The sequence below is a fragment of the Gasterosteus aculeatus genome, chromosome 20, assembly GCF_964276395.1.
Source record: "Gasterosteus aculeatus chromosome 20, fGasAcu3.hap1.1, whole genome shotgun sequence".
Lineage (NCBI taxonomy): Eukaryota > Metazoa > Chordata > Actinopteri > Perciformes > Gasterosteidae > Gasterosteus > Gasterosteus aculeatus.
In genome coordinates this window covers 13,884,374-13,911,981 of record NC_135707.1, presented here as the reverse complement: position 1 = coordinate 13,911,981, position 27,608 = coordinate 13,884,374, and the positions used below count along the sequence as shown (strand labels likewise).

The 27,608-nt window shown below is 42.8% G+C and overlaps 1 protein-coding gene across 2 annotated transcripts in view; it reads right to left on the bottom strand.

Moving 5' to 3' along the window:
- Nucleotides 1-3,949: 3,949 nt before the first annotated feature.
- The window catches only part of grb10b (growth factor receptor-bound protein 10b), a 53,956-nt gene continuing 30,297 nt past the window's right edge, over nucleotides 3,950-27,608 (bottom strand). The window contains exons 6-17 of one of the 2 annotated variants that reach the window (XM_040165471.2): nucleotides 16,350-16,506; nucleotides 12,857-12,972; nucleotides 12,302-12,376; nucleotides 10,695-10,832; nucleotides 10,387-10,497; nucleotides 10,042-10,140; nucleotides 9,855-9,932; nucleotides 9,457-9,573; nucleotides 9,109-9,175; nucleotides 8,926-9,013; nucleotides 8,658-8,751; nucleotides 3,950-8,227 (exon numbers count right to left, since the gene is read on the bottom strand). In XM_040165471.2, the coding sequence (XP_040021405.2) occupies nucleotides 8,081-8,227; nucleotides 8,658-8,751; nucleotides 8,926-9,013; nucleotides 9,109-9,175; nucleotides 9,457-9,573; nucleotides 9,855-9,932; nucleotides 10,042-10,140; nucleotides 10,387-10,497; nucleotides 10,695-10,832; nucleotides 12,302-12,376; nucleotides 12,857-12,972; nucleotides 16,350-16,506 (1,287 nt within the window). In that variant the 3' untranslated portion in view covers nucleotides 3,950-8,080. The remainder of the gene's footprint in view (nucleotides 8,228-8,657; nucleotides 8,752-8,925; nucleotides 9,014-9,108; nucleotides 9,176-9,456; nucleotides 9,574-9,854; nucleotides 9,933-10,041; nucleotides 10,141-10,386; nucleotides 10,498-10,694; nucleotides 10,833-12,301; nucleotides 12,377-12,856; nucleotides 12,973-16,349; nucleotides 16,507-27,608) is intronic. The other variant, XM_040165472.2, reaches the window with a different exon arrangement.

Genomic DNA, 27,608 nt, shown 5'->3' with positions numbered 1-27,608 from the left:
TCCAGTAAGCAGACAGCCTCCACAGTGGCTAAAGCCTTGATTTCAGAGATCATTCCCCGCTGGGGAATCCCAAGCAGAATTTCTAGCGACAATGGTACACATTTTGTCAACCAAGCAATCACAGAATTAAGTGCATACCTGTGTATTGACTTAAAAACACACTGCGCATACCATCCAGCTAGTGGGGGAGCGGTAGAGAGAGAGAAGGGAACATTGAAAACAAAACTGGCCAAATGTTGCACAGACACAGGTCTACCGTGGACAAAAGCACTGCCATTGGTTCTGATGTACATGCGGATGAGGAAACGAACACGCAGCAACCTAAGCCCATTTGAAATCCTTTTCGCAGTTCCTCCCCATATAGGTGCGGAAGCTCCAGGAACACCACTCCCTTCCACCACAATGTGCGAGAATGACATGTTAACCTATTGCATTCGACTGTCTTCTGCTTTGTCTGATGTAAGAAAACAGGTTGTAGCTGCACTTCCAAGAAAAGCAACGGGTCCACTACACCGACTGCAACCCGGTGACTTCGTGGTGGTGAAGGACTTCAGGAGGAAAAGTTGGAAAGCTAAACGGTGGCAGGGTCCATTCCAGATTCTCCTGGTCACCCAAACAGTGGTCAAGGTAGCTGAAAGGGCAACTTGGGTCCACGCATCCCATTGCAAGAAGGTTCCAGATCCAGTACCAGGAGTGGGCTCAGGCGACCCTACCTCCACAACAAGTGTCAATCAACCGACACCACCGATCCAGTGACCACGGACGGGCAGTTGACCGACAGACACACAGTGCATTGTGATCTGTGTTGACTATCTACAACGCGGGTGCCTCACAAGAAAGAAGGTTGGCAGACTCCACATCCCAACGTGTACCTGCGGACCAACACAAGATGAAGAACACGGCCAGGACCCCTCCACATAGACACAGTAGTCGTTTGTGCCACGACAGTTTTATTCATATTATTGCTTGCTTCAGTTTCATTGTATCTCAGCATCTTTTTGTGATTCCGCAGTCCGCTACCTAAAGAGTGGTTCTCTCTTATCATGGAACGACAGCGCTCATGGAACCCCCTCAGACGACTGGGGGGGACTCGTGTAACCATGTGTTTATTTATCTGTATTGTGTGATAGGGAATCAAGTTCCGGTATTGTGATTTAAACATGTTTTCATTTCTTTTTTATTTCAATACTGTACACATGACATCTGGGCTGTAACGCTCAAATCCTGTGAGAAGGTTTCCAGTCCTTATCTTCTCCTAACAGATTTCTTCCTATTTTCCCATTTTGGAGGGTTTTTTTTAGGGAGTTTTTGTTCTGTGGCAGGCAAAGTTTTGTGAGCGATGTCCAGATGTTCATGTTTTGTGATAATTGATGAGGTAGATATCAGATGGTACATTTTTAGAGTATGCATTCTAAATTGATTGCATAGTTTGTGATTATTATGTAATCAAAAGAGTGGAATGTAATGGGAAAATGATATGTTACCCTTTTAAATGCTTCGTTTGTATAACCAGTTTATTAGTTGCAAGTGCTTAGATCACGAAGGCCCTGACATAAGAACTGATGTCTCCCACTTGGATTAGATGTTTCCAGCGTCATAGCTGTAGAGATTGAACAACGTGTTTGTTATGTCTATGACCACCTTTGTTTTAGCATGTTGGGAGAGCAAGGACACGGTCAAAGAACTGACGTGTCTTACATGGATAAGATGTTCCCAGTACCCTGGCTGTAAATACTCAACAAGATGGTTAACGGTTTCTGTTGACGCCACCGATATCTAACCTTAGGTATAAGAACTGCCTCGATGTGTTGGGGGCGAAAAGGAGGTTCTTGACAGTCTACTGACCATGTAGCTGTTGTGACCCTTTTTCCCTTGCAAGGAAATAAACGGAGAAAAGACATACTTGACTCAGAGCCTTTGTTTCTTACTTAACGATTGTCTGTGCAAAATCTTCCACCACACCAGTTTAGGAGGTCAGTGAGTGTCTCATGTTTTGAAAGGGTTAAGCCTGTCAATCATCCTAGCTACCTTTGTGTATGGGGGGCACAATTGATTGAGGAAGCCTGGGATTGGCAGAGGGAGAGACTACTGCAAATGTCTGCGCCGCAGTCCAGAGGGACCAACACAGGCTAACTAAAACTTATATCATCTACCAGGTTGTTGGAAAAACTGCAAAAAATGTGTGTCATGAGATCAATAGGACTAGACTACACAAGGTTTTTGCTACCCTCAGCTGGCAGACATCTTGTTTTGCCGAGATTAGGGGCGCTGGCCTCGGGACGGACGTTCTGTCCCGTGAGGGTAAACAATCCTCTGTATGTGCGTAACAATCCCTGTGTTTTGATGCCATACCTGCAGTATATATTCCTGCTCCAAAGATGAAAACCTTTTGGGCAGAGGGAGAGAGTGGGGGGCTGGTGTTGTCGTGGTGCTAGTGGCTATTGAGTCTGCATATGTAGCTTATTTTCGCATTGCACAGCTTCTTCTTCCTCTGTTGCTCTGCTTCCAGTGCAGCAATCACAATCTGCTCCACGTCTCTAGGTAAGGGAGGCCCATGGTCCATGGGACGATATTGTTGATTGTTATACTCTTCAAACAATCAGATCTTTAGTATGACATGTTGGGCGTATTCTTTGACGTGCCAGTAGTACCTAGATAGACTCTTTAGTAACGTGCATCATGATTGGTCAGTGGACCAGCATGACCTAACTGCTTCTTTTAACTTGAATTGCCAGCAAGAATCACGCTGAGCACATTTTGAAGAGGGTACCTTCATGCCATCTAAAAAACTCCCAAAAATCATTTTAACATTTTTAAATGAATTTTTAATCATTTAAAAATCTACATTTTCTCAATTACCAGTCAAGTTTGGACTCACTTTCTCATTGAAATGAAGAGAAAATGCATTCAAACCTTTGACCGGTACTGTATGACATTTATTTCTTCAATAAGTTTAATGAAATGATCAAAATAGTGTATTTGACATGATGATATGGCATAATCCAGATTGCATAATGATATGATGTCCAAGGCTGTATTTACAAGTTAATTGTTACCTTGTATACCTCTTGTATACCTTGCAAAAGGTTGAAAACCAAACTCAAGTAAACAAAGCTAATGATTTTCCAATTATTGAAGTACAATTCAACATCTAATATTTAGTCACACTACAGAGCAAACAATTGATAACAGTATCGCTTGAATAAGCTTCCATGTGATGCAATTCATTCCCGTAAGTGAGCAACTTTCTCAATGTTAACAAACATTATAAAATCTCTGTTTCAAGGCCATCGGATGATATTACATTATTACGTTATTTCCTCCATCAAATATGTACCCAAACATACCTTCATAAAGTTTGTGTAAAAGACGTATTTTCATTTTTTTGTTACACACCCATAGACTTCAAATATGCTTATCTTTTTCTTTTTACATCTTTAAGCCTTGGAACCTTACTATTTTTGCATGACTTTTAATCCTAAGGGTGTGACACACCACACCAACCTTAAATTCTTAGAAGGATCAATGGGGTTTTCTCACTGTGGGGCCTCACATTAACCTGCTTTCCATTACAACATCATTTACTCGTATACAATTAATCATTTGTTGGATTAACTGGTTCACTATGGCGTTTTATTGTTCCCCATTACACCGGTTTCAATCAGCCCTTAAATTAGTTGTGGTGCTGCACCACCTAGTGGAAAAAGGAGTACAATGTTAGTAATGTCAATAATGGACAGAAGCACTTTTTAAAATGCTGGACATGCCGGAATCCACAAAACTATAGTTATAACAACTAATATACATACAGTGCGGATTGTATAACACGCTGCATAAATCTATTTCATACATTTATATATGTATGGATAAAATCTATGAAATATATAGCGCTGTGATTCATTCTTACATTAGCAAAAGTTTCAAAGGTTTCCCCCAATAAAGAAAACACTTTTTTTATATCAATGTATTAATGTTTTAATCTAATTACAATAAACATAGTATATCAGTCCCTTATTTGTACAAAAATACCTGAAGCGGTTACAAGGTATATATATATTTACAGATTGAAGCAAAGCACATTTTTTATTACCAGAACTCTCTCTTGAAGAAAAAGAGATTAGTTACTGTTTACTTTTTTGTATTCCCTGAAATATATAACAGCTTCGTTTTTATACATAGATATATTTTTTTCACTTTACTCATTTGTACAGCCCGTTATCTTGCAGGGTGACTTTATGAAAACACATGAGTCAAGATTATGATCACTCAGTCAGGCTTTGCAGCACTGGGCCAACTTCACTTTTAACTCCAAGAGTAAACTGAATGTGCGGCGGAAAATACAATAATTCATATTAATTACCTTGATGATTAATAACAAAGTAATTAATAATGGCTGACGATTAATCAGTCATTTAGGGTCTCATTTTCTGTTTTTCTAATTGAATAGAAGTACCAACGGCAGCTTTGTCTGCCATTTGGTCCACAAGTAATCGGAGGCACCATCTGTGGTTACATATTACATGGTACCATAACGGACACTGTGCTCTACTGTCTGTAATTTTATTTACATGTTTGAGTGTAATATATATCAACGGCTAAACAATAGAACAAGCAAGATTGTTAACTGGGTTCAAGCCATTTCTCCCGTTCACATTCATTTCTGTTAGGTGTAAAAAGGTTGATATCCAAATCCGCAGCATTGTGTTCAGCCTTTTAATTTCCTCTCTGTCATCTGCACTTACAGTACGTGGATATGACACACACACACATCCCGCCCCCTCAAAGCTACTTGTTGACACATGCTACCGTTTGCGTCAACCCACATAAGGACGATAATACTGGGAGTTTGAGGCTGAGAGCCGAGTGGGAGAACGGTCAACTCAGGACACCTGGACTGGAGTTTAGAGACAGCTGGCGTCAGAGCCTCATCTCAATAGCCTAAAGGTGACTTGACCGCAACTACAAAATCATCTATGTATTGTCAAAATCCTGATTTCCCCCTAACATTCACGTATCAAATATCAGTGACAGAATCTCTACACAATACAATCATAGTCCACATTCATGCAAATGAGAACAGCCTACTACTAAGTTATGTTTTCCTATTCTGCTGAACGCACGTGGATGCTGTAACCCATCAAGCAGTGCTGCTTTCTATTACCTAAATCCATACCTGTTTATTGCAGTTTGAAAAGTATGCATGATTAAGACAATGGCTTAATGTATCTCTATGTGTGTGTGTGTGTGTGTGTGTGTGTGAGAGAAGGGCTGGAGGTGGGATTTATTTCTTCAATAACATATAATCTCATAAAATATGAACCTGAGGGCTTTTTTTCCCATGTCTAAATTTCCACAAGTCATTCTTCAAGCCAGGATGTTTGAACAATGAATTATGAGAATGTTGAGAATTACTTGAACAGGTTTTGTGACACATTTGTCTTTTACTTTAATTCATATAAGTTTTTCTTATTTTAGGTCAAATAAATTGGAATTCTTAATACCGGATAATTCCATTGATATGTGAGAAATGAGAACATTGATTAAAGGGAGTATTTTTGTTTACAATTCCAAACATTTCATATTTGGCTGTCATATTTGAAATGACAATGGTAAAACTTTGGATGCCAGTGTGCTTTAAAACATCACCCCATGACACGTATTTGTGAAGACAAAGAATATTTGTGAATAGATCCAAAAGAAAAAATACAAATAAAACCATAGATGTAATGACGATGGAAAACAGAACAGTGCTGAGAGAAAGACATGTAACATTTTCAAGTAATCAGTCACATCCAGATAAATAAATACATTTTGCTGCAACACTACTTAAAAAAATGATTGAGTCATTGCATCTTGGATAAATAATTGCGACCATGCACAGGGAGTCAATAAGGTGCGGCTACTCTGCATCTCTAATGTTCATAACCTGCAGGTCATTAAATCACGGCTGGTGACGTTGTGACATCACAGAGACGTACAGATATAGAACGAGTTGTCTGCTGGCTTGTGACCTGACCTGAGCTGCCAGTTTGGACTAAATGAAACGCAATTTTTATTTCCTCTTGGAGAAGGACTGTTTCAGAAAATGTTTCGTGTAGTTTTGGAATAACAAATTTGAAAAAGAAAACACACTCATTTGTTGTGTGAGATTTTAAAGATTTAGATTGCTGGACTGTGAGTATGAACATCAGCGGGAATATTTCCACTAACGTCGGACATTTACCTACTGTATGTCTTCCCTGAATTTGAGATTGCTGGGTTTTGCCTTTCATGTGTTATTTATTGACTTCATTGACGGCCAGACATGATCAACAGGTGTCAAAAGTGTTTAAAATATTCAAAGTGGGCCCCGTAGCACTTGGTACAATCGCAGTCAGAAGTCTAGATTTCCAGTTTTTTCTGCCTTTCTACTGACATTTCGACTTTTTCAAACAGCAGGCTTAAAAAAGAAAAGGAGAGGCGGCTATCTTTTTTGTTTCTCCAACGACACAGCAGCAGCTATTCTTGTAGACTGTCAGGCTAAATTCATTAAGACGTGACGTGCAGTTTTAGAGGACGCATATGTGATACAACACACAAGTACTTCCAGGCAGAAAAAGGCAGCATTACGCGGAATGCAATGCAGAGTCTATTATCAGTGTGGAGTCACACTCAATCATGCATAACTGACAGCATCTCCCTGACTTCCAACAGGTATAAGTAGTAGGCAATTTGTAGACATGTGACACCTCGGTAAAAAGAGGGTCCAGGACAAGGACAGATGTTTCCCACTATGTCAACTTTGTGTTTGAGCCGACAAAGATTATAATTTTCTCTTTTCATGTGCGGCCACTTGAGAAACGGCTGGAGGAGATGTTAGGGGCATCCTACACTGCGCTGTAGTGAGGAAGACCATTGTTGTGCCACATCCATTTTTTGCAACAGGTGCCATGATGCTTTTGCCTGACGTGTACTACTGCGATAATTTCCCCCAAAATAGTATTTTTACTTTACAATCACCAGTAGTGTCTCCCTGGTTACAAACGTACTCTACATTAATAACTAGCTACTTTGCCCTGAATGACACCAAGGTTTTCGATAATTTGCTTATTCATTACCGTAGAAGCTACATGGGACATCCTTAATAAGATTATGAAGCATGGAGAATAACAAGTACACGATGACCGTATTGTAGCATTTGTGAATAATGAAGACTTGCAAATATCCAGAATGCAAAATATTAAAAAATATATATTATTAAAGAGTCTTTTGACAGCAATAGATAACTGCAATGAACGTATCATTGACAAAGGAACATTTATGGTGAGAGGAGCAAATGCATGTATGTGAGGGTGGACAGAACAGATGATTAATAAAAACTTTGTTTCAATGGATTCATGTTTTCCCTTTGTTGTTTTTATCCAGGCTACTTTGACTTGACAACCTTCCGATGTTTGCAAACCAAAAGCAGCACTGTTTTTGCGCCGCGTGCATAATGACATGTCCTTACACGCCTATGACACTAGAGGGCGGCAGCACAATCTCACAGTTCGGCCCGCTGAGAAGTCATGCACCGTCAAAGGCCACTCCCAAAACTAAGACAATCAATTCTTTATCTACAGTAAATCCTTGAAGACGTGTGATGAAAGCGACTCCAGTTTGAACGCTCAGAGAACCACAAGACTGGTCCAAACAAAAGTGTGAACGGCCCTGCTGAAGGCCCAGTTGAAGGGAAAGTCCAACTGGGTGAATAAAAACCTTGAGGGTCCCTCACTGTGTCCAAGCTTATTGATGACTGTGGTTAGCAAGAGTGTGTAAGAGTACGCGTTGACACAAACGGCAGTGTCCATTTCCTCAATCCTTTCTCTTCTTGACCAAGGAGCCTCGTGAGCAAGTTGTACATCCGACTCAAACATCCATGCAAAAGGATTCCGACAAGTGACTGGCGGCAATATAAAATGACAACGAAACATCACTAAATTCCACAGCCTGTTGTAACGATTGAAACAAATCAAACCAACAGAGGGAATCTTGCTGTTTTGTTTGTTTTAGGCAGTCAGGTCAAGTAATAGGGGTCATGGAGTCAGATGATCCGCAGATGTCATAAGGCCACAACGGTGCACGGATGTTTGAGTTTACAAGGCAGAACTCCTCTGTTGAGCTGGTAGAACTCCACCAGCTGAATCAGGTCGGTGAATTTGGTGGCGCCGTCATCAAGGCTGAAGAAGACTTGGCCGTCCTCTTCACACTGCCGTCGTCAAAGGGTTGGGAAGAGGGAGACATACAAGGAAGTTAACTTTTTTGTCGCTGCTCATATAGAATTAAGACCTTTAATGGGCCTTGTTAGCAATAAATCTCACAAACAACTACTGTCCACTTTAAAAAAACATAGAACATAGTAGATTTTTCTTAGATCGATTTCCTGGATTTGAGCAACTTTCTTTTTTTAAGAACAACGTGTATATGTGTTTGGTTTGTCTTCTGGGGCCGACAAAGATACAATTAAATACAAACAATGCTTTTCTGTGATTGGCCGAACAATAAGGTCCGTGAATGAGAACCTGACTCTGAATCAATTTTATCTGCACTACTGCTACTTTATAAACCTCTTCAACACAAAGGGTATTTTCAAATAAAATAAATAACAAAAAAATAATTAAACATCAAGAAATTTGTACCGGTAGTATCTGGAAATGTTTGATTTTCTGGTGGTGGCACAATGTGAGCACAAACGCCTTTGGGTTACTCTGACTGACTCTCAGCAGGAACAACCTGTGCAACCAGACAAAGGGAGATGCTTTGAGAAAAATGATCATTTCACTTGTTTGTTTGGATACATTAACAAAGAATGTCACAAATATGCATCATTTAACTAGTTCATTATTGCTTTATTATCACCCAGTGAATAGCAAAACTGCATGTGTAAAAAAGCTTCTGCTCTCTTACCCGTCTACTTGTCCCTGCTGGTGGATGAGGCGGTGGGACTCTTCTCTGGTTATCCTACCGTGGAACCACAGCTGAGCTATGTGGATGACTGCGGGGAGGAAAAACAATGGACATATGTCTAAGTACACTTTCCCAAAAACAAAATGTGACAATCAATCATTTTGTAAATGACTTTGCGTTTACCCGAGCTGAGTGAAGAGTGGTGTAGAGGACTGTGGGAGCCTAATACGTTCATTCGCTGACTCCTCTTCTAAGAGAGAAGCCGCAAACAGACAAAACAACAGGGGTTAGTGCATGACGTTGCTGTTAACTATCTACTTTCACATTTAATCTCACTGGATGGTGGTGGTGAAGAATTATTAACTGTATTGTAAAATGATTTCCTAACCTTAAACAAGACCAAAATCACCAATGTAATATAATTACTTGCTCTGTAAGATTGTTTAAGCAAAAATGAAATAAATAGCGACATCTTGTGAGTTTTCCTCCAAGCTAAAAGAGAAAACAGAAAGAACGGAGGTGGTGTCTCACCCTCCACGCATGTCCCTCCTCCATGGCAGCGCTCTGAGCCTCCACCGGGTTTTCAATCACCCTGCCTATCCGCCCCGAGAAATCCATCGCCACAAGGGAGTTCTCTGACACACTCCGCTGGGGGGAACAGACACACACAAACGTAAAAATGCGGATGATAATGAACATGGAAAACAGAAAGGGATCAATAATCAGCGGACACACAAGTTAGAAACACAAAAACATTTAAACCTGCGGACATGCAGCTATGTCAAAATGTTATCAAGATGTTTTTTATCCTCCGCCATCTCCTTCTTCTTAGTTATTTTTGTGGGGCATAAATCACGCTGGTATTCAAAGATCTGGGGATTTAGTGGTCTGAGTTTTGAGGGTATTTTAAAACAAAGCATTAAACTTACCACAGGGGCTGAGAAGTGTGACAGCAGGGTTTTTCTTTGAAGGGGAATCTTATAATTCTGGTACAACAAAATCCCGTACTGCAACAAATAAGGAACACACTGGTAAAGGGACACTGTGAGAATGTGAGCATGTTTTACAATGTAAAGTATCAACAACTACGTCAGATATTTTTTGCAAGGATGTTACCTTGAAGAGGCGGAAGGCAGTCATCCAGCAGGTCCTGCCTTGTTCGTCCTCCGCACACAGCATCCTCAACTCCTTCGACTCCCCTCGACATTTATTGGGCTTCCAATGAAAAGATTCACAACAGAAATCATCAATCATCTATTACAACCAGCACAGACATGTTAACTGTTTTAATAAACGGTTTGCTTTTCTACAACATTTAAAATATAAAACTTATAAAAAACTAAACAAAAATCCAGTAAATACAGCAACAAACCAGAAGACACATGCTAACCCGCTTGTCACGGACTGCTGTCAGTCATTTTCTCAACTAAAAACATCTCACTTCTGTCGTCTGAGACTCACCTTGATGCAGAACTCGTAGTCTGTTGGTGCCCCGTGCAGCTTCTTGCCAGTGATGACAGTGAAGATGGAGCTGTCTTCAAGGTCTGCCAGAAACTGAAGATGTCTGGGCTCCTAGACACAGAAATAATTAATAAGTCAGAACATCCCAGCGGGATTCAGCCAGCAGCTGTACTGACAAACACACGCAGTGAGGCAACCATCAACAAAAGTCTGATTCTTTAAATGTTACTACGATTGATTTGGAATTTGAACATTTTTTGTTAAAAAACGATGATCCCTCAAGGATGAAAAGATTAAGTAGCTGTTACCTTTGAGGTTCCTTTTGCAGAGCAGTAGAGACCTGAGCGCCGCAGGAACATGTAAACTTTCTTCCATGACTTTCTACCCACATCCTTCACATACAGATACCCCTGGATCTCTGGACAGCTGCTGGTTGCTAGGAAGTTCTGAGAGAAAGACATTGATCGGATCAGAAAACAAACGTTTGCATGTATTCACTCTACGAGGTCCTTCATCACGACCCTTGGCCCTCTTTCGATCACATCTGAAGCCAGTAGCAAACCGCTACAGAGGCATCACACACAGGTGGCAAAGGCTTTATTTTATTTGGTGCCAGACTGACAGCTGAGGGTGTAGACGGGCGGCAGCTTGAATTCTTACAACGACAGTATCAAGCGAGACATCGTGCTCTAGAGCCTTGCAGAGGGCTGCAGAAGGCCGACAAGATCTTGACTTTGTCAAGTGTAGACACACATACACAATAATAATAATAATAATAATAATAATATTTTAAAAATATATAAATAAGTGGTATATCTTAAGGGCTTGTAATGGATTTATATTTCTATTTCTAATACAAAAAGGAAAAAACATGTATGTAATAAAGAAGTGCTGTTATATGCAATGTGTTTGACAAATACAGTACATGGATCAGCTTAGTGCATTTCCATTGGATACGCTTACAGACTAATATGTCTTGTGGGTGACTGGAATATTTGGAGTTTGTGGTTTCCATGTTTCACAAAAATATCACACCATGAAGTGGCAGGTTAAGTTATTAAAGCCCATCTGAAGTCAGTGGCTTGCGGTCGGAATGAAAACTGTTCCAGAGGGCCCTTCAATATCTAAAGCACATGTTTCCCAGTGTTTTGGAAACATTCCACAACGGGCCTCATGCATGAGCATTTTCCAACGTTCAAGGATAGAATGTTCACACGCGACGTTCATTCAAAGAGTTCTCTTTTTGAGGCACTGCATCTTGCTGCCTGGTTTTGACTTATGCTTCCTGCATAAATACTGCTGGATGATGTCGGGTAAAAAAGCAACTCGGTTTGGACACAACTTCTTGCCATGTGCAGAGAACTGGTGTCAAAGCATAAGTCAAACGCCGGGGATCCCGGACACAACGCATCCACTTATCGACTCCTCTAGCATAACGTCTGCATGACCAGCAGGGGAGTTAAAAGCTTTCTGTGAAGTGGCAAGAATGGAGGGATGGATTCCACTTGTGGTTCCACCTCCCGCAGCTCCATTACCTCCAAGACAGGAGCGAGCCAGACTGCATGTAAACCCTCGGCCCATTAAGACCGAAGCTCTTCAAAATCCCGGGAATCTTTTTCTCTTCTGGTTGTCTCCACGTCTTTTGTGAAAGCGGTACGTGGCCCGTGAGAAGTGGCCGTGCCAACACACGAGTAGGCAGAAGGGGAACTGCATGTTCTTTTCCTGACTGCTTAGTCCAATCCACCGTAAGAGCCGGGCATGTGGTTCTTATGCCAAGACAGTCATGTGTCAACAGGGGATCAGCGGTAGTTATTACCGCAGGCTCTGACGAGACGCTCTGTCTGAGGGTCAGAGGTGAGGTATGTTGCCTTTACTGTACAGTGTGTGGTGCGCTGAGTGAGAGCGCCGCATGTACCTGAAGGAGCTGAGATGGCGGAATCGTGCGATTGGTTTCCTGGCACCATGCAACCATGTGCTCAGGGAAAAATGTCTGAAGAAGAAGAAGAAGAAGAAGCAGGTGGAGTGAGACGGAGTCAGACAGGCAGAGAACATCAGCCGCAGTGACGGTAATTATAGGGTCGGAGTTTGGGAGAAGATAAGAGAACGTCACGCTAATCGCATTAGTCAGCTCGCAACGTATTCCAGAAGAATACAGAACGTGTAGACATTTTACCAGAAGAACGTTTCACTTTCATTTCCTTTCTTAAGCAAGTGGCCACTCTTTAGAGAAAATGACACCAGTATATATTTTTCTAGAACATCTATTTTCAATAGACCGAATGTTGTAAATATTACAAAGCACGTGGTGTGATATATTCAACCATTTCAAATCATCTCAAAATTCACATAAAATCCACGAGGAGCTGTTGACAGAAGTGTATTTTTCTACACAGGCTATTAGGGAACATATATTTCAAGTATCACTACTGACACAGTATTGACAAAAAAAAGTGTAATAAAAAGCAATTACATGGGTGTTTCTGAAGAATTCATATTTGGCATAGTTCTTCCTGAAGAGGAATCTACTGTCGCTGCTCATAGAGGCCTGGACCTGAATCACCAGCTCATGGTCCTCCAGACAGCGCTCTGATGTGGGAGGGAGAGCAATTGAGAAGTAAAAAAAAGCACACACTTGAATTTAGTCTTTTTAAACAAACACAAATATTTTCTTGAACAATAAAAACATGTCAGTGGCGTGAGATCCTCTCGACTGCTCCTTATTAAACCGACATTGTATTAAACAAGTGTATAGCTTTCTTGTTGAGAAGCTGCCCATCTATACAAGTCAGATGCTTGTTCCAAGCGCAGCTCCCTTTTTATATCACGCATAAAGCTCTTGGTTGCAGTTACACACATTTGCAAATAGAAACAGCAGACTCCAGCAATGGATTTATATATTGTCAGTAGACCGCAGGCTTAGTTTTACCATGAATATTTCTGGGTAATACATTTAAAGAAGTGGCAAATAGAAAAGTAATTTGTTGGGCTCTAATATAATGTTTACAAATGCACACTGGCTCAAATGGCTTATGCTTATTAAACAAGCTGTGACTGATGATCAGATTTACTCTTTAATGAGATTAAAAGTGTCTGGGATATGGGTGCATGCAGAGGTCTTGGAGATACATATTCTGTGATTGCAATGTTCAATACAGCCATTTCTTTATTATAAGACATCCTTCCTCTCCTCAGTAAATCCAATTAAAATTCTTTTGATGAACTAACTTTTGCATTACTGTTATTTTTTTACGTGAAATAAAGAAATGACCAAAATACTGCAAAGCTTCATCTCATATGAGCACCATCAGCACCTGTCGCCTCGTTCCACCTTCTATCCGCCTTCGCTGCTCATCTCTTTTTTTCCCTCCGTTTCATCCTGTCGGCCGTCTGATGAGTCACTCATGTCGGTGACAGTGACTCACGCTGGCGACACTACCTCACTGTCACTCCAGGGTGACAAGCAGAGGTCAGCGTCACTAATCTCAAAGGGCCATTTCATCCCATTCAGCAGCGCGCCAGCGACTGGGCACGGGAATACGGGAATACGCTCCTCTCTACAAACACGCGATTGTTTTGCATCTTTGGCAAAATGCTATTCTCGTCTACCACCCAACAGCATGCACGCACAAGAAGTATGACGGCACATGTACGCACTGCAACCAGCCCTCTATATATACTTGTAAATGCCTGGGACAATTCTTTATTGACTAAAACTTACTTGCAGGCAACATTCATTTGAATATTTATAGCAGCTATGGAAAGACTATTATTGTATATTTTTACGGTGCTTAAAAGATATCAGCCGATTCAGCCGAAATAGGTTCTGATGACTAACCACATGTACAACCAACTCATTCTGGCTCTAATGTGACTCCATTAACATAAACTATACCCACAAATAAAAAAGACTGGTACTGGTACGCATAGACACGCCCGGTCGGGAGCTTCCTGGTTCCCTAGCAGCGAATGAATAAACCGCTGCTGCGCCGTCACATCTCGTTTTTCTGAGAATCCCAAAAATAGAATATAAAAAGTAGTTATCCCAGGCCTGAAAAGAATAATGTTGCAGTACAGGTGCGCCGGAGTAGGAGAAAGGCTATAATAGAACAGAATAGTTAATCCGAGCTAAAAAATGATGTCATTTACAACAAGCCAACCTAACTGCATTTGGCAGCATCGTCGTGGCAGCGTGATGAGGAAGGTAATCAGATCATGATGGATGGTGAAATATTTAGCTAACTTTGGGAGCTATACTTTGAATAATGATATATATTTTTGAAAAGTTTCCTAACGTGACAGCAAAACAGCCAAAACTGTATTGACACAAGATGTCAGCAACAACAGCAGAAATGAAGTGTATTTACATCTGTTTCCTCCTACAGCGTGTTTCACTAGCAGGCACACGGCTCTATATAAAACTGCACCCCCTCTTCTCCCACATCTGTTAAACTGTAAAGACATGAGCACGGAGCACAGGCTCAACTTGTCTTCCATAAGTGCTTTATAATCGCCCTCTCCTCAGGGGGAGGTGTGAGGAGTTTTCTAACATTCAGCTGACCACAGCTTTCCAAACGTACTCTTACAACGCCAAGTGTAACACAAAATCACCCCGACAATGCACAGCTCTCTTACTTCTTAATATAGCAACAGGTAAAAAAAACAAACTTGAATCCGCCCCTGAAATAAAGTATCTCTTTTGAATAAGGTTTTGTACTGTCTCAAGCTATGTTAACGCCTGTATCTGTTAGGATCTTGGTGTATTACATACCAAGTTTATAGTGCTAACTATAGGAAAACTAAAACATATAAATGTTATATCCTACAATAATTTCTACATAGAAATCGACTCCTCATTTTTGAGAGGGTTGCACCATCATCGTTTTTAAGTTTTTACACCATATTCAGGTTTAAAGAACCTTTTGCATGAAACGTAGCCTTTTAAACTGTTCATCGATCATTTCATCACCTCTCTGCCGTGTCATTTATAGCACTCGGTCGATAACATTACACTTTTCTTACACTGTCGGCAGCACAAGGCGGCAAAGGTTTTGTTACAGTGTTCATCAGTTACATCTCTACTCATCCATAACCTTAAATTGTCACCTTCTCTTCCTTAATCTTCTCATCTGCTGGTTTTCACTCTGAAACCATCATTCCCAATTTAAAGAAAAAGAAAACATCAAAATGGAATATACTGACAAAAAATGTAACCTAAATTCTGAAAAAAGCACGGTTAAAATATCGGTAAAGGGTGTAAAATATATGTTGCTTTCACTATTCCATCCTCTGCATAAACCATAAACGTTTCTCAACCACCAACACCAATAAAATAATGATGTAATACTTAAAGAAGTCTGAAGACTTTAGGACTGAACTGTCTATCAATTGGTAAGTGTGTTTAATTTATGAGAGGGGACCAACGAGAGTTCCCCAACAGGTCCTGCTATATTAGTAAGATTTAATAAGGGCCCTTTGGAAATACTGTCTCTACATACAGTAATTCTGCTGTTTACTTGCACTGACTTTAGGAAACCATGAGCTCAAACACACATCACTCCCCTCCAGCGGACTATAAACTGAAGCTGGAATGTTTATCAGCCCTACATGGCTCCTTTTAATGACACGTTGGTAAACACGACAATGACTGAATTCATCTCGACATTCCTGTAATTAGTATAAGACGTTATTGCGACAAAGTTCAGCATCACGTTTAACCTACATTTTTTTACAATGAGAAATAAATGACGTCTCCGTGCGTGCATACGCTGCGTAGAATGTGCATGAACTCATCGGTGAATGCATTCCTCCGTGAGAATATGCGCCTGCCCGAGCACACGTGCATATGTCAATGCACCTGTGTGTGCCAGTGATTGTGTTGCATGTCTGAGTCTGTGTGTAGGTATGCAAGTGTGCGTGTGTTTGTGTGTGTGTGCGTTCGGAGCCTGCGGGGCTCTGCCTCCTACCTAGCCCCAGCAGCGGGTGGTGTTCAACAAGTGCCCAACTGTTGTCGTCCACACAATGGCTTTTATAAACCAGGAGCTGGCACAGGTCCCCGGCTGTCATGCCGGCCGGGATCTCCACAACTTTACCCAGGCCGTCTTCACTGAAGACCTTCACAATCTGCGTGAATGAAAACACATTGGGAATTACTTCATGGTAGTTTGGCAAAACAAGCGTTGAAGTGTTTGAGTAAAGAAGGACAAAAAGCTTATTATTCAGAAAACGATTGATATCAGATATATATAAGATATACATGAAAATACATTTCATGGTAACCCCTCAGGGAATAGTTAGTTGTGATAAAGTCATTTAACACAAACCATTTTTGAAAAAGCAGCCTAATAGATGGGTGAAGCCAGCAATTTTCTTCAAACACTATCATGGTACTTATCATATAGCGCCCCATACACTATGACATACAAAGGCCTGTAATTACAGCATACAATAGAAAGAACAACTTCTAAACTATGCAGCATTTGTGGTGTACAAAATCACAGACAAGCGTTTCTTATAGCAGCTTGTTGGTGTTAAAATGAAATAAAAAATACTGTAGTGTGTGTAACGAGGAACGGCTTCCAATACTGCCTGCACAAAACGGATACAGGGTGCACTGTAGTTTAAGAGGTAAGTATGCGTGATGTTTCAAATCATAGTCATTACAAAAATGTATGCAAGTATCCAGAAGTTAGACATGATAATTATATACGCTTCAAGCTTATTTTCACGTCGAAAGTTATTCTCATAATCTAATATGCTGAAATTGGACCAGTAATAATAAAATCTTGTGGATAACACCCAATTTAACTGTACTGCATTATTAATACTGACTCAAACGCGTACTCACACACATGCTGAGCCACTACTTAGTCCTAAATATACGCCACCGAGGTCGACAGGTTGGCTTTCCGAAAAGAACCCATGCAGTCACATCCACACGATACACATCTAATGGCCCACAGAAGCCCAACCTGCAGGAGATACCAGTCGTTTTAGTCAACACGGGAATCCAGCATACTAAGCATACACACACTTCCCACATCATATATTATGACAAAGACATTCTGTTCTCCGTAGCTCATATTGGGCTTGAGGCACTCTGTCCATCCACAATGCAATGGAAAGGAAACATCCACCAAACGCAGCTGCTAACTTATCTGACTCTTTTCTTTTTAACTCAAAACAGACAAATAGTCTTCAGCCCTTTAAAGTATTTACGCATTCGAAGGGAAACTAACTTCACATTTAAAAAGAGAAGGAGGCAACGAGAGGCTGAGACCCACAGAGAGAGATAAGAGACGCAGCGAGAGAGCGGTCTTACCTCCACGGCCCGCAGTAGGCAGCAGTCCGCCGAACACGAAGGCATTTTTGGTGTCAGCGTGGCTCCCCCCCCACACACACACACACACACTAACTCTCACACAGTCACTAAGGCAGAAAACCTTGCTGTTATGTTGCCCTTCCTCCTCCAAAAATAAACAAATGTGAATGCCTACAGCTGACAGTCGTGCCTCCTGTCACATGGCCTGCACACTCGTCCTGAAAAGAATTGTCTGTGTGACCTAAAGCCGCTGTCTGTACAGCACACAGGCAGAGATCGGATGGCAGCAGGTACCGACAGTGCTCTCCAGTGCCAGTTGAGTCTGACAACTATCTTCTCTTTCTCTTTCCCTCCCTCGCTCTCTCTCTCTCTCTCTCTCTCTCTCTCTCTCTCTCTCTCTCCCCCTCACAAAGGGTTACAGCCACAGCCACAGGCTCCGAGGCACACTGAATCAAACCACACGCTCACCAACCAATCATGAGGCTGCAGCGGGCTGATGTAATCATTCCCACACACACCGAGGTGCACGCACACACACACGCACACACACGCACACACACACACTCTATGTGAGGCGTGCACACTTCAGTAGAAACACAGACGCACAGTCATGCACAGACGCAGCCAACTTTTTTCAGACCTCTTGCGAGCTTTCTGCTTCAGTTTCCTTTCAGAGCTTGTGCGAGGGCTCACTTGAGAAGGGTGTGGGGCAGTGAGGAGGAGGAGGAGGTGCAGAAGGAAGAGAAAAAAAAGAAGGAAACTTTGTCTTTGTGAGGGCTTCTTGGTTTGGTACGATTTTCTTCTTATTCTTTCTTTCTTCATTCCCTCCCTGTGGCTTAACGTTGAAGCCTCCAGTCAGCTCCCTCTGCCTCTTACAGCGGTAACAAGACTCATTACAGAGCAAATGAAATGAAACAAACCTGGAGCAGCACTTGAGCACTCCGACCCTGCTCCTCCTCCCCTGGGGATTAGCTCCGTGCCAACATTCTTTCTCCCCAAAGAACAAAAAACTTTTACACCCACCCACAACTGCCCCCCAACTGTCTTTTTAACTCTGATATTTAATATGCCATCAGACAGACAAAGGCCTCGACACGCCCCGTCTGGGGAGAGGCTCGATCTGCTTTACGTTGTCATTAAGGCAACTTCCTCCTGCGTCCCGTATTTTTTTTTTTTCCGGAGGAAATGAGGGTGTGTGTTTGTACATGTGCGGTTGAGGTGAAATCCAGGAATAAGCCCAGTTCTGCAGAAGGAAGGAGGAAATGGTGGTAAAGGGCAAAAGTGGCGGCAGTCAAAGACAAACAAGTTAATTTACTGTAGCGGGAAGAAACCTTGGGTCGGGATGGAGGGAAGGAACGCCTGTGGCTGGGGGAGGGGATACGGGGGAAGAGAAAAGTGAGTGTGTGTGTGTGTGCGTGCGTGTAAATGAGTGCACATGCACACAGACACGTCCGTGGGGGCGTGCATTTTGAACAGGGAGAAACAGGACACAGACACATGAGAGGAGTGAAGGGGAAACAAGCGAGAGACCAGAGAGAGAAACACTGTCTGCTGACACACTGCAGCAGAACGTGCAGCATGAATGCTTCCTACTGTTAACTACACATCTAGCCTGCACAGCTGTGTGTCCCAACCATACGCTCCGTGCCAACACACTCACGCCGACCAAGAAACACACCCTCGCCTACGTCACGGTTAGTCACCGGAGGGGGAAGCCCCGGGAAGGCTGCACACATTGCACAATACAGGTTTTAACATACGCGGCTGGAATTATAAGAGTTGCTCAGACTGTCCATTGAGATTAACCCTTCTGACAAAGATTAAAACAATAGTATGGTTGATGTCATAGGTGTTCCTGACAAGGAACATAGGCAGGAAAGCTCTCTGGTGTCCATTGGACATAAGTCAACTCACTTTGTGTGCTCTGGCTTCACTTTGACATGACAGGTTCAACAAGTGCTTCTATTCAACAAGAGAACAACAGGATTATCGCAGCATGAACATGAAGTGTTCTCATGCCATGTCAGTCACGGCCAAAGTCAAGTTCCAAGCCCAAAGGTTTGTTCACCTCATGAAAAGATGTGTGTTATTAACCAAATGTAAAACCATTTCATAAGTATACAACTATTTTGCTAGTGCAAAACCTAGTAGCTGTATTGGTTGTAGTAAAATATAGTATAGTAGAAACTCTTGACATTACAGAGACCATCTCATCAACGCTTTTAACTGTAACTGCTGGTTTGAACAGCAAAATTTTAACGGTTGACTGTTAAAAGTTAAACAGAAGTAAAAAAAAAAATAAAAAAAAGAAAATCTACTCCAAAAGTCCAGGAGGGTCGATTACAGTTAATTGCTTCCAAAAATATACATGCACTGTTCGTTCACACAAAGGTATGTTCAAAGACAGTACACACATTGAGTATGCAATGTAGGCAATTCCGGATGCAGCCTTTACATCCTAATGCTTTTAACTGTATCCTAATTCAGATGGAGAGGAGCAGGCCTCTCAACCTCTCCGATGACTCTGATAACTGCCCCGTTATGTAATCTCCCAGGGACAGACTAAGCGCTTTAGGCAACACACACACACACACACACACACACACACACACACACAGATGTGCTCACTTACAAACATCTTGAGGTACATAGACGCACGCGCTAAGCAAATCCATATTGTACATTTTGAGTGTTGAGTATCTGGACACACCAGAAAAACACAAAGACAAAGCTGCAGCACAAAGAGACACGGGAGTGCACTGCACTGTATGAGGACGTGCTTAAGTAAACTTAAGTATGTACACAAGTGTGTGTGTGTGTGTGTGGAAACGCCCGGCAGCTCTCACGCATCCATCCCTCTGAGAATTGGCTGATGGTCTATAAATAGCTCCACTGGTATTACGTACACATTACAAGGCATTACATCAGATAGGAGTTACTGGGGCAGATTACAGTTCCAAAAGACTATTATCCAGGAGAGATACCAGCCTGTGCACACATTAGGATCCCTTACATGTGAGCAAAGTAGGCGAGCAGTAGAAAAAGGTAGACCAGCGGGATGACAGCTGTGTTATTACACAGCAAAGACAAAGATTTAAATCACAGCCAGATCGCTTTCTGGAATGTCAAAGCAACAAGTCTATTCTTTCCGATTAACACGCAGGGGACTTTCTTGACCTGAAGTTTACAACCTAACACTTTCCTTTGATGAACATCAACCATCAACCATCTCCGATTGAAAGAGCTTGTTGTTTGCAGCATGCACAATATTTTGATGGAAAAAAAGATTCACTCTGTCCTCTAACAGCTGAGACTATTCTAACACTCTAGAATAAATTAAATAATGATTTGAATAGTTTGACTATGGGTACAATAATTGTAAATATAAATATACATGCCACAACCCATTAAAATAAACTGTCCCAAGGTAGAAACGTAAATGTATGTGCAGGAAGCTAAACAGTTGATTGAGTAGTCAACTATGTAATTCCCTCCGGAAAAAAAACAATAAAAAAAGTTCCAGCGTTAAATCTTTTTGAATGAAAACGTTCACAGTTTTGTGCAGCAAAGAACCTTCATCACCGTAACAAGTCTTGCCCTCGTTTCAACGTACTTACGTTTTGACAGTTGAATCCAATGTTGCTTTGCCAAAATGCTACAGTTTCATTGCACAAGCACCCACCTGTCTTTCATATAGAATTGACTTGAAGTGTTGACTCTTAGCAGGTGATCAGACTTGTCCTAACAAACCCCTCCACTGTGAGCGTGTGTCTTTCTCTGTGTCTTACAAAACGCCTTTTGGTTTCGCCATAAAAGACAGGTAGTCTTGATTTGGCTCACGTGACCCACCCAGCTTCATATTCTCATGAGCAAGTACTGTCGTTAAAGCCCGTCACACTGTAATGTGGTGTTATGTGTGGTCTTGGCCTCCCCTGGATGATGAGTTGGGGATAAACAGGAGCCTGAATGGGCCTCGGACAGTTGGCCGTCCCCGCTCAGCGCCTCAAGTCAGCAGTCGGCACCAGCCCAAAAAAAACCCCTCTGCTGACTCATGAGGGGACAGTGAACCGTCCCTCGTCATCCAATTACCGCGTCAAATTAAGACCTAAGACACAGAGGCCTATCTGGCTGCAGCGAAGCAGAAGAAGGCAGAATGGGATTTACTGTAGTGGGCAGGGGACGGAGGGAGGGAGGAGGGGAGGGATGGCATGGAGAGAGATGTGGGGGGACAAAACCCCCAGTGCATACTGACAATAGAGCCGGGAATCAAACAAAACACTGCCTATTGGTGGACGGGTTATCCTACAGAGCCTAGTCTGTATCTAAATAATGAAGACTTAACACCTACTCAGGGTATTAAGACTCCTCAAGCTGAAGGTTGGACTTAGTTCCTGAGCTGGGTCAAATAGAATTAGCAATGCGGGTCAGGCACCACCAATTGACATCACACTTTTGTACAAGCCATACAGAACATACGAGAACATGGTGCGACGGTGGAGCATGGAGTAGAGTAGAGTGCACCGGCAAACCACAAGGTTCGAAACCCTGGCTGCTCCATGTCCCAGGTCCAAATGTCCCTGGGCAAGACACTCAACCCCTAACTGTTCCCCCGGCGCCCATACAGCTGCACACTACTCCCACTATGAAAATTCTGCTTTGGGGTAAAGAAAATGGGCTCAACAACAGATCTGGGAGGCGTGTAACCAACGAGAAGGTCTATTAAGTCCAAAAAGAGAAAACAAACCAGAACTGAAATTTCCTTCAGTTTCAACGGAAACATCTCCACGCAGCCACAAGGACGCTTCATTTGAATTCCATTTCATCCCCCGTTGGTTGAAAGGTAAAACACACCTGTGTTTGCACATGCACAGTGTTCGATAAGGCCGTCTGGAGAGCAATCCCTGACCCTAGTTACCGTGACCACCCGCTGATAACGGCTCAGCGTGGAGCCAAATATTTTACCAACAGGGGTAATTGGGTGGGCGGATGCTTGATTGTGCGCCGGGGTCGACTGCCAGCAAACCCGGGGCAGCAAATGTGCTTCCAGACCAACGCTGATTTGGAGCCATTGTCCAATTACAGCAAAGCGGGCGGGGGGACGGGACGGGGGGGACTGGGATCGGATTAACAAAGGATGAAATCACTGGCATGATTTTGGCCATTTGCTGGAAATGGGCCACTGGTGGGATGGCGAGCAGTGGCATTGTTGGTGCCATTGGTGGCCTCAGGAGAAATGAGGCAAATTTACATTTTACACAATACATTCCAATAGTAGCAGAAAAACCCTGTTCTCACAAGCATGAAGTTATAGCAATTCTGTCATTTAACGATCATAAAACTATAAAATGTTACTATTTACACTGTAAAAAATACCAGTGCCAAACAGGTCTACAGGTCATTGTGTCAACTGAGTTTAAAAAGAGGACCAGCAGTATTACAAGCGACTACTATTCAGAGGAATCACAGTATGAGCCGCAGTACCACACAAGCTGTCCCCGATAAGGGGCAGATTTCTCTGGAGATGCCAAGATCACTGTGCCACAGTTCTGTCTATTGTTGTCTTTGTCCCTCTCTCTCATTCTCTTTCTACAGGCTGTCTTTGTCTCTTTTAAGCAATAAAACCTGTTAATGAATATCAGAGTCTGACCACCATTTGTAACATTCTTATATTTCACCCCTCCTTTTGTTTGATCACGGCCTGTGGATTTTTTAAACTTCAAATAAAAGGGTTCTGTTGATCATCGTTAATTCATCCCTTAGTATTAAAAGTGCTATTAATTCAAATATGTAGACAAAGTACGTTGAAGTAAAACAAACTTTTCCCAATCGGCTTGTAAAATATGTGTTTTGCACTTTGAGATCTTTGAGAAGTGGAGATATTATACATACACATGCTCCACTCAAAAATCTGAGGTGTCCTAGATTCCCTCAGAGGGGGAGAGAGAGAGAGAGAGAGAGAGAGAGAGGGAGAGAGAGAGATGCCGTCTCCATGACCTACATGGGTCCAACCGCTCTGTCCAGATAAAATACCTACATGCAGCAACACATTGCTTTCTTTGTGACACACATGCTTGTAGACCTGCATTGAGGCACATATGCAAACATATGTGTGCATGAGCCACAGAAGACACAAAAACATGATCTAGTGAATGAAATGGTTTTTGGATCAATATAGTTTTGAATAGGTTAATTACGGAAATGCTCACGTTTGCCATTTTGACAATGTCAATCTAGATATAGAGGCAGACAGAGGAGTGAGCTAACAACCAAACTCAATTATCAATCATTTTCTAATAGTCAAGGCTAGTTGTTTGCTACAATTTACTCAATGAACAATTTTAGATAGGATCCTCTCTTTAATCTATTGCTAAAACATGAACTTTGATGACATAATTGCATTGAAGCACCTTGTAATGTAACGTATGTATGTTTTTAATGCATAATGTCTACAGCTGGCCTCTACTTTGTCTACGCATTTCTAGTTCTTCATTGGCTCAGGGCTGTCACGCGTGTCTTTTACATATGCCGTATTTGTAGGTGTGTGTGTGGCAGTAGCAGGTCGAGGCATGTTTCCATTTAGCAGTGGGGGATGAATATGGCCCTGACACATGAGATGTTCCAGACTCAACCATGGCCTCCCTGTCTCTTCTCCAGGTAGCGTTTGTTCAACAGCAGCCGAATAATTTGTATTTCACCGAAGCAAATGCTACAAATCCACTCAGTTACTCAAAGCAATTGGTGTGTACGCTGAAATGCAAGTGTCTGCTTGAGAAATGGAAAGGGGGCAGGGACACGTATGCTGACAAAAGGTTACTGTATTCACGGCCTGCTCTCTTTACCTCGCTGCAAAGAGCATCACATAGCAAGCAAGTGCGTTAGTGTGTTAGTGTGTGTGTGTGTATGTGTGTGTGTATGTTGGCATGTGGGGGTCTTGGGCTCAGAGTCTAGATGTAATGTTAGAAATAATGAGGCCAGCAGGCATTGAATACACACACGTTGATGCCGGCACGCACAGGCTCAATAAAACATCCAGTTTGAGCGCATTATTTATATTCACATCCGTTATAAATAATTACAAAGACGTAAACAATCCAAGAGGCATAAACAGTGCGATCCCGCGCAAGCACACACACCCACACACACCACAATCATATAAACACGGCTAGCTGGTCATAACGCAACACGGGGTTTGTATGTGTGTGTCCCGTATTTCACTTTAAGACCCCGTTAAAAGCCGGCTGGCTGCTGAAAGAGTGAAGCAGCAGATTTCTGGCTCTTCGTCATCTTTGATCTCCGAGCAGCGCGGCCTGCAGAACAAATCACTGCCGCAATGAGAAGCAGATCACAGACACACACACACACACACACACACATAAACATACTGCCTAAAGCTCTCACAGATGCAGAGCCATACGTATCCCGGCTTGTAAAGACAAACACACACACACACACACACACACACACACACAATGTACAAAGCTGAACCTCCTCCCCATCACACCCGGACTTCTAGATACACACACGGCGCACGTGACAACAGACGTTCGCACACATTGAAGCTGTTGAAACGGTTTGGGCATTGACAACATTCCATTCTGCTTTTCCTTTTACAGTGGAAAGATCTGCCCTTTGACCCAGAGTATTTCCAACATGAGGAAGGAGGCGCCCGCTGAGGAACGCCGTGTTTCAAACATTGATTATGTAAAACAGTTTTACTGTCGTCTAAACGTTATACTTTACAGGCATCACTAGTCATGGCCAAGTTAACACAGGAGGAAAAAATGTCTATATTTACATCTTGTGTTTGCTAAAATATACATTTGCACTTTCAAAATTCCTCACATTTTCCCACAAAACACTTTCCCACATATTGTATTAAAATGTCGATACGACTTTACAGATTTCTTTCAGCTTGTGCGGAGTATGTGAGTGAGATTATACAACGTTAATATTCACGACATATGAGTGGTCCTGATAATGATATATTTTGAGTATGCACATTCTACGATGCAGTGATGCTGTCTGACTGCTGCATCACACATTGCTTTTTACTTCTGTCTTCCAAGGCTGCTTAATTGCTTGTGTTACTACTCAATTTACTACATTTTTACTCTTATTGTCGCGTTTCTTTAGACGGAGGCTACAAACATCATGAACTCATCATTCCAAAATCTACTTTTGCGGTGTCCAGTACACTGATACTGCTTTCTTTTTTCTTGATGAGTAGGTGTCAGGTATTGAAACACGGAACAGAGGGGTGAGTTTCAAATGCAGCTTTATTGTTGCAGACGTCGAGAGGAAAGTAGGTTGTAAGACACGGGGTGAATGGAGAATCTTAGCTGAAAGGCGAGGAGTCCTGCTTGCTCTGCGACGGATGAAGACGCCGATGGAGGTGGTGAACAGCTGATGATGACGCATGGAGTTTCAGGAAGCTCAGGAGGGTATCTGGGAAGACACGGAAGTGAGCTCGAAGAGTCTGTAGTCATGGAATGACGAGATCAGACATCGGGTGAGTGATGCATGTTGGGTTATAAAGGAGTGCTGGTGATTAGGCTCAGGTGAAGGTGATTAGTAGTCAGGTGACCGGGTGATTGAATGAGAGGGAGGAGAATGGAATTGAGTGGGAGGCGATGTTGAACGGGATGAGGGTGGAATCCTGACAGTACCCCCTCCTCCCGAGGCGGCTCTTGACGCCTGCGAAGGATGTTGTCGGCGACGAGGTCTACCCCGACCTCTGGGTGCAGGACGATCCGGATGTTCCTCGTGAAACAGAGAGAGGAGCGTCGGATCTAGGACGTCATCACGAAGTACCCAGCATCGTTCCTCAGGTCCGTAATCCTCCCAGTCGATGAGGTACTCCAGTCGGGGACCTCGCCGCCGAGAGTCCAAGATGGTCCGGATCCCATAGATGGGTTCATCCTCCACAGGCACCGGAGGAGGAGGTACATCCACCGAGGGGTCATCTGAGGGACAAGGGGAGACCGGTTCAATGAAGGGTTTTAACAGCGAAACATGAAATGAGGGAGATATACGATACTGTCGGGGTAGCTTGAGTCTGTAGGTGACTTCGTTCAACTGCCTCTCGATGGGGAATGGTCCAATGAACCGAGGATTCAGCTTACGACAGGGCAGTCTGAGTCGAATATTTCTAGTAGAGAGCCAAACCTTCTGTCCTGGTTGATAAATAGGAGTTTTTAGTCTTCGACGGTCAGCTTGTGTTTTGTGCCTTCTGACTGCCTGTTGGAGTTGAACGTGAGCCGAGTCCCATACCCCCTCGCTCTGATGGAACCAGAAGTCGACAGCTGGAACCTCCGAGGGCTCACCCGACCAGGGGAAGAGAGGCGGCTGGTATCCTAGTATGCATTGAAATGGGGTGAGCCCGGTGGTGGACTGTCGCAGGGAATTTTGGGCATATTCCGCCCAGGGGAGGTATTGGTTCCAGCTGTCCTGGTACTGGTGGCAGTAGGTCCGCAGATATCGACCAATCTCTTGGATCTTGCGTTCAGTTTGGCCATTAGTCTGTGGATGGTATCCTGATGAAAGGCTGACAGTTACCCCGAGGAGCCGGAAGAAGGCACGCCAGACTCTGGAGATGAACTGGGGTCCCCTGTCCGAGACTATGTCTTCTGGAATTCCGAAGTTCCGGAAGACATTATGGAAGAGGGCTTCTGCGGTCACGAGTGCAGTAGGTAGGCCAGCTAGCGGGATTAACTTGCAGCCCTTTGAGAAACGATCCACCACTACTAGTACACACGTGAAACCATCAGAAGGAGGAAGGTCGGTCATGAAGTCGATTCCGATGTGGGACCATGGACGACGCGGAATCGGTAGAGGCAATAATTTTCCCTCAGGCAGTCTCCTCGGGGTATTGACGATGGCACAGACTGAACATCCTTTGACGAAC